The following is a 14,147-nucleotide window of genomic DNA, read 5'->3' on the forward strand; positions in this document are numbered from 1 at the left end:
TAAATTAAGTAGAATAAAGTCATTGCTCTGTCTGTACCAGTTGTAAAAATCACAAAAAGCTGGAATTCTTTCACATCATGTGCAAATGCACACCTTAACTTCAGCTCACTAACACTCACAGTTGCACCTCTTGTTAACAGTAAAGACAAATAAATTACAAACAACACAAGATTATTCCAGATGTCCTCTTTGCAGTCTGTGAATTTATAGCTGACTAAGCTCTTTGGGATGGCTAAAATGTGCCTGAATAAAACCTATCTCTTTCTTAAAGTAAACAGTGAAAACTACAGGTAAAAACAAAATATAAATGCAAGTAAATCTTTGTCTACAAGTTATCCCTTTCTTCCCAGGAATGGTGAAACAGTGGTAAGAAGTAAAATATAAATCACAATAAATCTTCTCTTACAAGGCAACTGCACAGTCGTCACAAACCAACACAGGATTGCATAGATAAGCTCTGGTTATAGTCTTATAAAACAGCAGACAAATGCAAACGTGTGTGGTCTCCGTTTAATTAATTTTATTATGCTTTTAAACAAAAAGCATACATTGAACAGTCACTGTCTGGTCTGCAGCTGAAAAATCAGTGCTACACGTAATTGCTGCAAGAACTAGACCATATTACTTAAAACTGCTGTTTGGGTTTAACTTCAGAAAAGTTGTGTCTGACTGAAAAAAACATTACGCAACTTCAGCAAGAATAAAAAATGAAGGGTCAAGTCATGCATTTATACCCATTATTGTAATAAAATAGCTAAAAGATTTTTTACAGTAGTCATTAACCTAAGATTATTAGAAATAACAGCAATAACAAAACTTCACTTTATTTACATGAGTTTATTTAACACATTTACTGTATGCAATATTTCTCTACGAAATATATCTATAAAAATACAATAGATTATGTGTGCTCTAATTTATAAATATTTTAAACAAAATAAGTAATTTAAATTTGATAATTTCCAGTATGTGCAATGGAATGATTTTGAATATCTCTGGACTGGTGTTACCTCTTTTCACTATTTAATATATAAATGAACAAATATTGCATATGTGCAGTGATTCACAAAGCAGTACAAAACAGTTTGTTTACAAAAGAGCAATTAAAAAAATCCAGAAATGGAGGAGCTACAGTATAAAAACATGAGAAAGGAGCTGCTTTTCTAATCAAGAACCTTGTTTTTTTTTGATTGATGGATTTGCTGCACCACTGATTAAACTCATTCATTTATCATAACTTCTACTACACATATTCTATTTTCTTTTTTTTTTTTTTTGCTTTTAAATATGCAATCCCAGAGACATTAATTCCTTTTTATTCCATGTGTTTTGTCAGCTTATACAAAATTGAATGAGATAACCTGCTGAAATGTGCAGTGAACACAATGTGTATAGAAACTGTGGCTCAATTAATATCAGGTTAACTGCTCAGTGCCAGAGATTGCCATTATTGGCCACTGTTTATATTATTTTTGCATAATAAACAGATACTAAGCCTCAAAATGTTAATCTTCAACAAGCAGGTTTTATGATGTTTTATTTTACGTAATTGATAAACTTTAAAAGTGCTGTTACTTCTGCTCGGTGATTATTGCCTTCTGTATATTGAATTTATTTTCAAGACCTGGCGCACTTGCTTTTATGCTCTGGTTTGGTATGCTGCCGTCTCCAGATATGACTACACAGTACTAAGGTAGCATGTTGAAGTATGATGGTAGTCCAGTATTTTTTAAAATAAAATCCCATTATTTGATGAATTTACTATTTTTCCAACTCAATACATTTTGCTATGTAATGCATTATGTAAAAACATAGCCATTAGAAAATACATCATTTTGAGACTGTAGTAATTTCAGATTTCAGAAGATGATTGCATAATAACTCATTGCAATGTACCTTTTGGATGTCTGACTTGACAATTATCTTTACATGATATATTTTTCAAAACTGTTATATGGTGGTAGTAAAATTAGTGTGTCTCAGGGAAGTGTTATTTGTTGTAAGAGTCTGGGGTATGTCGTAACATTTGCTATCATACCATCTTTCAAAACTGCTTCAGATATACTTGAATGCATCACTGGTAAGGCATGTAGTAATTTTAACAATCTATCCCAGAATCCGTAGTATACCAGGTATGCTACAAGTGTCTGGTGGAATTGATCATTTTAACTGGTAAAAATGCCAATAAAATATATCTGATATTTACCAAATATAACAAATGCAATCAGGGGTGATAAATGCAAAAATGCCATATAAACTAGAAAAGCTGTCTTTTACTTTATGTGAGTATACATAAATATGTCAAAATTCCTTCCCAAACAGACCCAAAGTGAGGTAGACACAAATCCAAACAGAAAATACACCCACAGCTGAAGGTAACTGGAATAAAAGCAACTGGTCCACGTATGTATAAAACTCCAACACTTTTAATACAATTAGGTGAGCGCTTTTGCAATGATCAACATTGCTTCATCAGACAACTTAAAATCAATTACCCACCATATATATAGGCATGACAAAATTCAAAACAACCAATCTGTTAAGAGAGAAGAAAATTCATTATCCCTCCTAACTTTACATTTAAAGTCATCCCTACCTACATATACAAATATTTAAAAATACATTAGTACAAAAATACAAAAAAATCAAGCAACAGTTAATCACATTTCATTGGATAAGTCTCCTAAAAGTTTCTATGTTAATCATATATAAACACTCTAAAGCCTACTTCAATTTCCCAGATTTCAGTGCCGGGTTGAGGGGGACAGAATTATTCAAACCTAACCGCCTATGTGCACCTAGCCTCAGAATCCATTGAAGTTGTACAGAATTTGTTTGGTTTACAAGATCACCCATCCTACTATTTACTGCCTGAACATGTAGAACCTGAAACAAAAAAATATGCTCCACATTCATCAATAGGATATGCTTAGCTAGGGCACTATATTCTAAACCCCTTCTAGTACAGTATACATGGTCACTAACTTGTTCTCTAAGATGACGATTAGTCTTTCCAAAATAAAAGTGAAAACATATTTTACAATGTGCAATGTATATCACATTAGATGCAGTCTGCTCTAGCCTTAAGTTCCCACAGATGCCCTGTCACTGGATGCTTAAAAAATCTCGACTCATCCACATACACACAGTATGCACAGTTACCACACTTATGTGTCCCAAACAGAACACTATCTTCCAGCCTTCTCATTCTAGGATAGCATAACTGTTGTTTCAAATTTTGTTTATTCTTATAAATAAAACGTGGTCTATTACTCACAACATTAGTGGTTTCTTCATCCACCAGGAGAATGTACCAATTTTGCTGTATAATTTTTATAAATTTTCTACATCCTTAGCATAAGGCAGGACCAAAGGGGCCTGAGAAAATTCTCTACGCCTACTCCCCTGATGGTGCACCACTACACTCTTTGAATAGTAAGGTTTAGCCTTACCTCTTTGCTCCTTATGTACTTGCAAATAAGCTATGTCAATTTCCTGAGCTGAATGCTGACTTTAAATGTAAAGTTAGGAGGGCTAATGAATTTTCTTCTCTCTTACCAGATTGGTTGTTTTGAATTTTGTCATGCCTATATATATGGTGGGTGATTGATTTTAAGTTGTCTGATGAAGCAATGTTGATCATTGCGAAAGCGCTCACCTAATTGTATTAGAAGTTTTGAATTTTTTTATACATACGTGGACCAGTTGCTTTTATTCCAGTTACCTTCAGCTTTGGGTGCATTTTCTGTATACATAAATATGTGTTTACCTAAGGCAGTTGTCATTGTTTTTGGTTGAAAATAATCTGTCAGCATCCATGTATAGGCCCATTTATAGAATTTTAAGAAAAGTATATCACTACCCTTGTTGACTAAATCATGGATGATAAAACGCTTAGTGTACTGTCTGTAGTTGAAAGTTTCAAAACAAGTACTACTCTATACATTTGAAATGAATAGGTAAGTAGTTTACATTTCATAACTACATGAATTTCCACTCATTTCTATGCACTTGCATGCTGAGCAGCCCACATTTTGTCATTTTCCTGTTATATCATCATGATCATGACATCATGTATATAATATATCAACCCAAAACAGAGTCCTACTGTTTCTTTGGAAAGGTACTCATAAAGCAGTGCAAACATGTTTCATAGGAGGCCTGGAAAGATTGTCCTTCAAGACTGTGTTTATAGAACCCACATCACTTATTAACACATTTTGCAACATGAAGAAAGACACATCAGCTGCTTGAGACACATCTGTGCTCCAACTGTGGAGATCCCAGACAGAAAAAATAGAGTTATACACAACCAGAAATCATGAAGAAAGTGCAGCATAGTGATTTGAAACATGTTATGAAACTACATCTAATCACAGCAATGCTGATGTGATAATTCAGAGCATGTTCTTTTGTAAATTAGGTCTCTGCTGTATTCTGTAAAAGACCAAAAGTCATTCTACCATATAACAAAAAAGGAACCCAGTGTGATCATGTTGAAAGACAAACGCTATATCCTGAGATTTCCTATCATACTGTAAACAGTTAAACTCTGTGAAGGTAACCTAGTTATTTTTCACATGCAAGTGAAGTGATTGTTCCATATGTGGTCTGTTTGCCTTGTAACTTGTTATGTCATTTACTTGTCGTGTGACCGATAGGGCAACAAAGAAAAAACATTCTTCCACACAACCTTTTTTATGTCCCTGTTTCATGATTTGAAAGTAATGACATTCTCTTTGCGAAAACTCTCACTTTGAGAAACAGAACGTTATGACTCGGGACATTCCACTCAGGACAATCACTGACAGCATGGACAGTCTTCAGGTAAATAGATGTACTTCTTAGTGTTTTCAATAAAATCATGCTACTTCAAATGAACAAACATGTTAAAAATGACAAAGGTGAGCACCGACTGCTTCCCTGATGAAATTACCAACTACACAATGTGTATCCTATTGTAGTTGTTATTAAACTTCCTTCATAAAAAATGATGTTTTTGGTATTCAACTGGGTCAGTGTAACTGTGACACATTTCTTTTTCACATTTTTGCCTTTTGTGGCAAGCATTCTTATTTCCACAGAAACATTTTTCTTCTAATCTCTGGGATACTGGAAATATCCAGAATTAGTCTCTACTAACAAAGTATAATGTTTGATTTGTAATGCTCAGACAGTACTAAGTTTGGACACAATATTGTATCCATAATTTATAGAGAAACATAAAAATGTCTGAATGGACAATGCATTTTCAAAATTAGAGTGGGTAAGTGATGAACTAGATCTTAGTAAACGTTGCAAGCAATGGATGAATTAGAAGGTTTTGAGTTGCATTCAGGCTAGAGTTGTGTGTATCAAGTGCACACGCTCACAGGCACACACACACACACACACACATACACACACACACACACACACACACACACACACACACACACACACACACACACACACACACACACACACACACACGTATATATATATATAAATATATATATATATCTATATATATTTAGAGAGAGAGAGATGTACAGATATATCTCTATATCTATATCTATCTACATATAAAACACACATTTTCCTGGATTGTCATTTAAACATCAGATAGAAGATGACTGGAGTTAAGATCATAGAATTCTAGTGGTATAGGTTGAATAATATGTAGGATCATTCCTTATACAGCTATAATTTTTTTTCTGCAGTGAATATTAGACTTAGGAATGGTTCACAGACACTTCACTCATCTCTGACGATAATATTTCTCATCAGGTTTGCTAGAAGAAAAAATAGGCAGCACTTTATGGTTACCGTTTTCTATCAGTGAATTAAATGTTTGCTGTTACTTGCTCCAAAAACTTAATCCACACCGTAGGTTTAACTTTTTAACAAACTGGCTTGTTTTAAAATTTAAGTTCCACTGTCTGAAGAACTATAAATAGTTTCATATTTTAGCAAGTGCTATTTGTCTAGTAACTCAGTCCTTCATAAAGACAAATAGGCAGTGATGCCGAACATGAAGCTGGCCTCTTTTGCTGTCCTTATCTGCTTTGTAGCTTTCAGTGCTTTTTAGGTGAAATGTTAATGGTGACTGTTTTAACTTCCGTATATTCTGCTAGAGCATATTCTCCTCTGTGAAAGAACAAAAGAAAAGAAAATTCAATTATATCACACAGTAAAGGAGTAATATGCAGATTACTGTATGAGATCAAAGGTGATAAACTATAAGTACAACACTTAGGTAAGCAGTGAATGACCAGCTCGTATTATAGGTTCATAGGTTCATAGATTAGTACTAAGCTAACTGCCCTTGTGAGCCATTTTAAGCCTAGCTAATTATCCCTTGTGAGACTCAAACCCTGTACCTTGTGTTTGTAAGGCAAAAACCTTAACCATTAGGCTGCCCCCCCTAAAAGGAGAGAACTGTATACATTATTATATTCAGGATACCACTTTTCAAATGTCATTAAGAGTTTCTAGAATTTTTACCAAAAAAGTGCACCACATAATATGGCAAACTTTTATTAAAAATGGATTATTAGAAATAACATTCAAAGATTATAGTTAAAACACTGGGACTTGAGCATCCTGTTCAAGCTTCCTGGTATGCAGTTTGATTTTGAAGAAAGGTTTCATCTCCCAACACTGAACAACTTCCATTTACTTGACAGCACTTTCTTAAATTCAGTAACACATTACCTACTTTGTTCTTCGGTCTGTGTTTCATCTCTTTGTCTTCTTTTTTCTTCACTTTTGCCTGTGTCTTCTCAGGTATTTCTGACAGACGTCTTCTTGACCTCACTCCAATTTTACCCATATGGGACTGAACTAAATTCTATTTCCCTAATCCTAAAGTGCACATTACAACCATGACACTGCAGTACCACTCCCTGTCATTAATCCTAATCTCCTTTCCTGCTCCCTAAACCTACACCCCTCACTCCTTAAATCTAGAAGTCCATGATTACTCCTTAAACCATAAACCCCTCCCTGCTTCCAAAACTTAAACACCTCCATTGCTCCCTATTCCTGAACTCTTTCCTCTCCCTAAACCTAAACCTAAACCCTATCCCTGCTTTCTAAGACTAACCCCCCATTGCTACATAAAAAACACTTCCATCTCAGGGCTGCTGCACTAGCCTTGTCCAAAGCCAAATACTGTGCTTGAGCAAAGTGTGGCAATTGCGCTTCCTCGTCATGACTTCAACACCTTGCTTGAACACAGTATTCAAGCTCAGGCACAAGATGAAAGCCATATGAGCTACCAGTGGCTTGAGCTATTGCCTACAAGGTAATGGAATTCAAGCATGTGGGGTGCCAATGATTGGCAAGCTCAGTGTTTCCTTTACAAATAACCATTCAAATATGGTCCGGGATATTATTGATGTAATACACACAAATATGACCACTTTTTGCACATCTCCATATGACTTATCTTGCCTTGTTAAATCAGAGCATAAATTAGTGACCTTTTCCTTTAAAATGTATAGTACTTCCCCTGTAAATACCTTCTTTATTTAGGGTCTTCCCCAAAACAAACCTTCTTCAGTTACTTTATGACCTAAATAAGTTTCACTGTAGTCCTCCTATAATGGATCCCACTGCTTAAACTGCTGACCATGACTCTAACGTCTACTCTCACTTAAATGGTATTGATAAGGCAGTCTATACTACACCAAATACAAGAAATTTAAAAACAATCACCTATGGTGGAATATCTATATAAATAAATTATATAACAAGAGAAAGAAATTTCTAAATTATTATAAGAGGTCTCTTTCTTTCAACCATAAAAGCAAATTGGTAAATATCTTAGAGGAGCTATTAGAAAGCTCAAAGCTGAGTAATAACTGAAAATTGTCACTACAACCAAAAATAATGACAAATATTTCTTTGAGTATGTCAAGAAGTTAAGAACTAAAACCCAACAATGTTCACAGCTAGTTTGTAAGAATACTGCACACTCTGAATCAAAGGAAATAGCTAATATTCTATCTGACAAATTTAGTGCAAATTTTACACCACCAACAGTTACATGTATTCCACAGGCTCCACAATCCCAACCACTCCCTTTAATTACCATGGAACTAGTTCTCTGAAAAGTTAAGAACACCTTATCCATGGGTCTTGACAATATACCAGGTTACTTGATTGCCAGTATCAAATATGGCTTGTCTGGTCCCTTCCTTAACCTCTTTAATCTAAGGCTCTGAGCTGGTTAACACTCCTGAATCCTGAAAACAGCTACTGTAATGCCATTATTCAAGGATGCCCAAACCATGAACCATGGTAATTATAGACCAATTAGTCTCACTATACTCAAAGCTATGGAGTGTATTATCTCTGTCTTCATTAATCTGGACATTGGAAATCTCTTAACATGTCTGGACCAGTAATCTGGTGCTTTAGTCTGTGGTGAGATTGCAATGTACTGTGAATTTAGCTTTGAGATTTGTGCTTCAGTACTTTTTATAGCTGTATATACCTGCTTAAAGTTGCATTCCAGTGCCTTTCTGTTTACCTTGCTAATGATTTTCTCCTGTTCTATGAGTCTTCCCCATCCACACGGAGGCATTAAACTAAAAGTTTCTGAGATTCTAATGACAACACTTGAGCTCTAGTATTTGCTTTATTTGATTGGACCCCTCTCTAACAAGTCTGTTATATTTAGCACATAGCTTATTTTAAGTTGCAGTTATACTGACCTGTGCGATAACACCTTTTAGCACTTCTCAACTTTCTGTCCATGTTTTAACCAAATAAGTTATTTATTTGCAATTTTTGTTTGTTCTGGGGCTTTATTTTTGTATCTTAATTTGCAGTTGTGTGAAAATTGTGTATTACTGCAAGATTTTAGCATTGTTCATACGTTATACTGTATTTCTAATTCCAGAAGTAGAATTACATGTAAAAGGTAACTGTTTATATTTTGAACCCAGTCTGAGCCTCAATCAGTCTTGTAGCTTCTTTCACAGTTGTGGTAGGACTGTAATCTACTGCCAGATTTTAGACTCATTTAGTTACTTATTACAACATTACTGGTAAGTTTCTGCATAGTCTTGTGCCTTAGTCTGTGTTGGGATTGCAATAGTGGCAGTATAGAGACTGTGTAGAGGCTGCAATACCTACTAGAAGTAAGTCCAATACAAACTCTAAAAAAAAAAAAAAAAAAAACAGCGGCAGAATCCTAACCTCAAAAGTGTATATAACAAAAGGAAAAAAAGTAATTGCTAAAATCAGGAACAGCAAGTGCCAAAATGATAAGAGCTCTCTAATTAAGCTAATCAGAAAACTAAAAGGGCTAATTAAGTCCAGGAAGAAAAATTACAAGGTCAAGATAGCCTCACAGGTTAAAGACAACCACAAGGTTTTCTACAGCTATATCCAAGACCTCAAAAGCAGCACACATCAGTGTGCCAAACAGGTGATCAATGGTCCCACTATCACTGAACAGAGTGACATAGTGAATCTGCTGACTGAGAAATTCAGCTCAAATGTCACCCCCTGCCTCTCCCTATGAAATACCTACTAGCATGATGTCCCAACTGTAAACATGGAGCAGGTCCTTGGGCAGTTACTACTGCCAAATGTGCCCTGACAATATCCCAGGATGCCTCCTAAATATCTTAAAACATGGCCTATCAGAACCACTTGAGTTACGTTTCAACTGCAGCCTCAAAACAGGCATTGCACCATGAGAATGGAGGACTGCAATGGTTATCCAACTTCACAAGGGTGGACCATCAACCGACGCCAGAAACTGCAGACCTATTAGTCTGACTAGTCTAATATACAAAGCCATGGAATGAATTATCATGGATATGATTAACAAAGGCATAGGGACCCAACACAGATTGGCTTTGTCAGTTGAAAGTGATGTGTACTAAACCTGGTGGACTTCTTTGAGAAGGTTAGCAAGGCAATGGATGAGGGGTAAACAGTGCATACTGCCTATGTGGACCTGGCTAGGGTGTTCAATACAATACTCCATTCAGGTATAGTTGACAAACTCACTGAACTGGCCAAAAACTCCTACATAACTTGCTGGATTGTCAGCTGGCTCACCGACAGGACCCAATAAATCAGGATTAATGATACTAGCTCTGCTAAGAGACTGGAAACCAGCAGGGATCCTGAGGGCTCTATGCTGGGACTACTCCTATTTTACATCTGCTTCTCAGAGGTAAATGCAAATGCCAAGAAACTTTGGCTGACCAAGTTCACAGACAACTACAAACGGGGAACTATCATTGATTCCTCCATGTCACAACCATCTTACAAAAGAGTCGAACACAAAGCAAGTGTCTGGCACCAAAGTCATTGATTAAAACTCAATGCCAAAAAATGCATTATAATGCCTTTTGGGAAAACTGACACCCAGGTGAATTACTCCATCAATATGGCACTCCTAAGAGTAGATCTTGTAGTCAGTGATCTGGGAACACACACATAGTAATCTGACTTTTAACCAACATGTGGTCAAGGTAGTAAGAAAATCATTCTGTATCACCCACATTATAAGAAAGGGCATGCCATTGAGGTCCAAGGAAGTCATAGTGCTACTTTGTTCAGCCCATATCAGACCAGTCAATGAGTATAATGCCCCCTTTGGCAAGTACCTGACCAGACAGATGCAACAGTTGAAATGCTACAAAGATTCCTTACTAGGAGAATCCAGGTATAGACACATTGTCCAATGTGGATTGACATAAAGCTCTACGTCTATACTCTGTCTCCTACAGGTTACTGAGAAGCAATCCAGGCCTGGCATACAAGGCATCCTCAGATCTAGCTTTGATATACCTTTTGCACATCCACAAAATGAACAGTATGAGAATCACTAGATCCAAGGATTGAAATTTTGCTTGTGACATAAATAAGACATGTTGGTAAGACAGATATGTCTCACAAGCTCCCTGTGCTCTGGAACAGGCTCCAACATCCATTTGAAGCAGAGTCCATCTCTAACTCTATTTAAGTGTAACCTTGATCAATGGATGGGACATTGGAAATTCACCCTGTGTCTTGCCCCCATGTCTCTGATAGAGGCAGACAGTAATGCCCAATCCAACATACTTCCACCATATAACATATAGGAATTTCGTGACTTGCATACCCCCTCTTAATAAAAGCTCATGATACATAGGGACACAATTGGGTTGGATTGCATGGCTAGGTTTAAAGAGGCCTTCATGGTCATTAGCCTAGTATATACCTATTAACCTGGTTAAGGCTTTTAATGCTATTCCTCATGCAGTCATTATTGACAGATTGGTAAGTCTGAATGTAATTTTTTATATTATGCAGTGATTATCTGACTGGTTGTCTGACAAAAAAAAAATCAGGCTAGAGTCACAGATACCATTTATGAAACCAAAATAAAAAGACATATATACTTGTAGTTAACCATAGGGCTCTCTCTTATTTGGCATTTATTTCTCAGATCTTCAGGCCACTACTACAGGCCTACAATTATCTGGGTGTCGTTATTTAATGTTCCACTGGTTCACAATTGCTCCAACATTGTATAGGCCACGTTAACAATTGCTACAAGGACAATGGTCTCAAATTAAATGTGAAAAAATGTAGCGTAGTTCATTTTGGTAAACCAAGTATCTTCACATATCATTTAGATGATGCACCCTGGAATAAGACACAATCATAAGGGATCTAGGTACTTATGCTGATAACTCCTTATCATTTGAACATCATGTCTCTACAGTAGTTTGGAAAGCATTCTGCCGACCTCATCTAATTTCAGAAGACATCTCCACTATATCCAGACAAGTCATAATTCTCCTATACTTGTATCTCATTAGACCAATTATTGACTGCGATGCACCTTTTGGCATGTACGTGTCTAAACATATCACTTAGCTTGAGAAACCTTAGAGATTAATAACTAAAAAGATTAGTGGCCTCTAAAATCTTAGCTCAGTACTGACTGGCAGCCCTCTCTCTGCAGTCAGTTTCTTATGAACTCCTCCATGGATATCTGTGCCTCACCTTTCATGCCATAAAAGATCCAACCCTCTTTGACCTACTGTTCCTTCACAGAAGAAATGGTTCCTGAAACACTCATTTATGGGGACTAATCCTTCATCAGCAGATAAATGAGATAAAATGGCATGATAGATTCATATCCAATGTATCCCTTACCTCTGGAACAAACTTCCGCTACATGTTAAGAAGATTAGCACTGTTGCCACCTTCAAGGTAAACATGAATAACTAGACGGGCAGCATCAGACTCTCCCTTGATCTATCTTCTCTAACCACCTGGAAGCTAAAGGGAACTTCAAATAGATGTTTTTGGCTAGGCTTGTAATGGTCGGCAGACTGAATGGCTAGTACTTATCTATGAACCTATGAAATGAAATGCAAATCAGATGTGAATACGATCTTTAAAACAAATGTATTTAACTTCTGAAAGGCACAAAGGGAAATACACACATTGAAAATATCATTAAGTTATGCACTTCAAAACAATCTCAACAGTTATTTTCTGTATCCACATTACCTTAGCGTTTTATGGTAGTAGGTGTGAGGATTGAAGATTATCCTTGATGAAACACAGAGTGTCACATAACAACACAGTATGCCAAAACATGTGTTCAAAGGTCGAGCAGTATTCTATAAACCAAATGCATGCGGTTTTGTAAATATCTTTAAATAAATGCTTTAGAGAAACAGAAATAAATAGTTTTCTTACAGTTCTCTCCCATGTCCTGACATCTTGAATCCACCAAAAGGAGCCTGAGCATGTAGAGCATTATAGCAGTTAACCCTAATACAAAAAAAAAAAAAAAAAAAAAAATATATATATATATATATATATATATATATATATATATATATAAATACATTACAGTGTATTACCACATACTGGATCAATAAGTACAGTTGAATGTGCAGAGAAATACATATAATCGTTAATAATTAACTTCTCTTGCTTTGTGTTTGACTTTGTGTATTCAGCTAAATGTCTAGGAAACAATTGGTTAGTCACTGTATAAATAAACCAAACATATTTATATTTGTTTTGTGTATCACAAAGCTGTATAACCAGGGACTTTCCATGTCTTATAAAACTCTTTCTTACCTCTCACATAGCACAACTATTGAGCATCTCTGGCTGCCTACACACCTGTGGTATCTTTTAAGTTTTTCAGAGATATAGGGCTTAATCATAGCCCCTACCTGACATGACCTAAAATCTGGCTACCTGAGGACTAGATTACTACAAATACTGTAGAACTGATCCTCTAAAAGAATAATAGGAAATCAAATAGGCAAACTGATAGGGACCATAGGTATGACAGAACTTCACCTGATTCTAGTACTTTTCTGTTTATACCAAGGTTGGCCAAATTCAAAATCATACTTCCTAAACTGCTTTTATTCATGCACACAATTCAGATATGACTGTTGTCACTAATCTTTTAGAAGATAAACTTCCAGGTATTTTATTAACTAGCAATGATCAGCTACACAGTTACATCTATTTTAATCTCTGGTTAGGCATAATTTGTTGAAAACAAGAAAACTCATTACATAGGTATACCATAACAATCCTAAAATATTGCATACAAGGCCTCTTTTTTAATTTATTTGAAGGAGGGGGAGGGGTTACCCTACAGCCATACCTCTCAACCTCTAGGGCAAGAAATCTTGACAGCGCCATAAATAAAAGTGGGACAAAAGCCCAAAAATATGGACACTTTTAAAATATTGCTCTTATAAACTTGGAAAGTTGATAGAGTAACAGGTTTTGCAATAGCGTGAATTTTCTGGAGTATGAAGTCTGAAACTCAAATGTCTGTCATTATTTTCTAACTTCAGTCTTTAAGGATTTACCACTAATTTGCCATAAAACTACAATTTTATGAAAAACAGACCAAAAATATGATGCAAAAATCTGGGCATTCTGCGAAAATCTGTACAGTGAGAGGTATGCATGGCATATTCTTAGTACTACAGTTAGATGATAGTGTTATGTTTACATAACCCACTCTTGATGTAAAAAGTCAGAAGCATATAGGTTTTGCAGTCATTTTTTAAAATGGAGCATCCAGTTTAATACTTCCTGTATACATCATACTAGCAAAGTCATACACTGGGAATCATAGTGAGATGGCATCCAGGGCACAC

At 35.8% G+C, this 14,147-nt stretch overlaps 1 protein-coding gene across 1 annotated transcript in view; it reads right to left on the minus strand.

The window, feature by feature from the left end:
• Positions 1-5,873: 5,873 nt before the first annotated feature.
• The window catches only part of ALDH1A3 (aldehyde dehydrogenase 1 family member A3), a 567,347-nt gene continuing 559,073 nt past the window's right edge, over positions 5,874-14,147 (minus strand). The window contains exons 12-13 of the mRNA XM_044078687.1: positions 12,709-12,783; positions 5,874-6,129 (exon numbers count right to left, since the gene is read on the minus strand). Coding sequence (XP_043934622.1) covers positions 6,057-6,129; positions 12,709-12,783 — 148 coding nt within the window. The 3' untranslated portion in view covers positions 5,874-6,056. The remainder of the gene's footprint in view (positions 6,130-12,708; positions 12,784-14,147) is intronic.

Source organism: Protopterus annectens, chromosome 7.part1 (genome assembly GCF_019279795.1).
Source record: "Protopterus annectens isolate FY-2018-M chromosome 7.part1, PAN1.0, whole genome shotgun sequence".
NCBI classification, from domain to species: Eukaryota; Metazoa; Chordata; order Ceratodontiformes; family Protopteridae; genus Protopterus; species Protopterus annectens.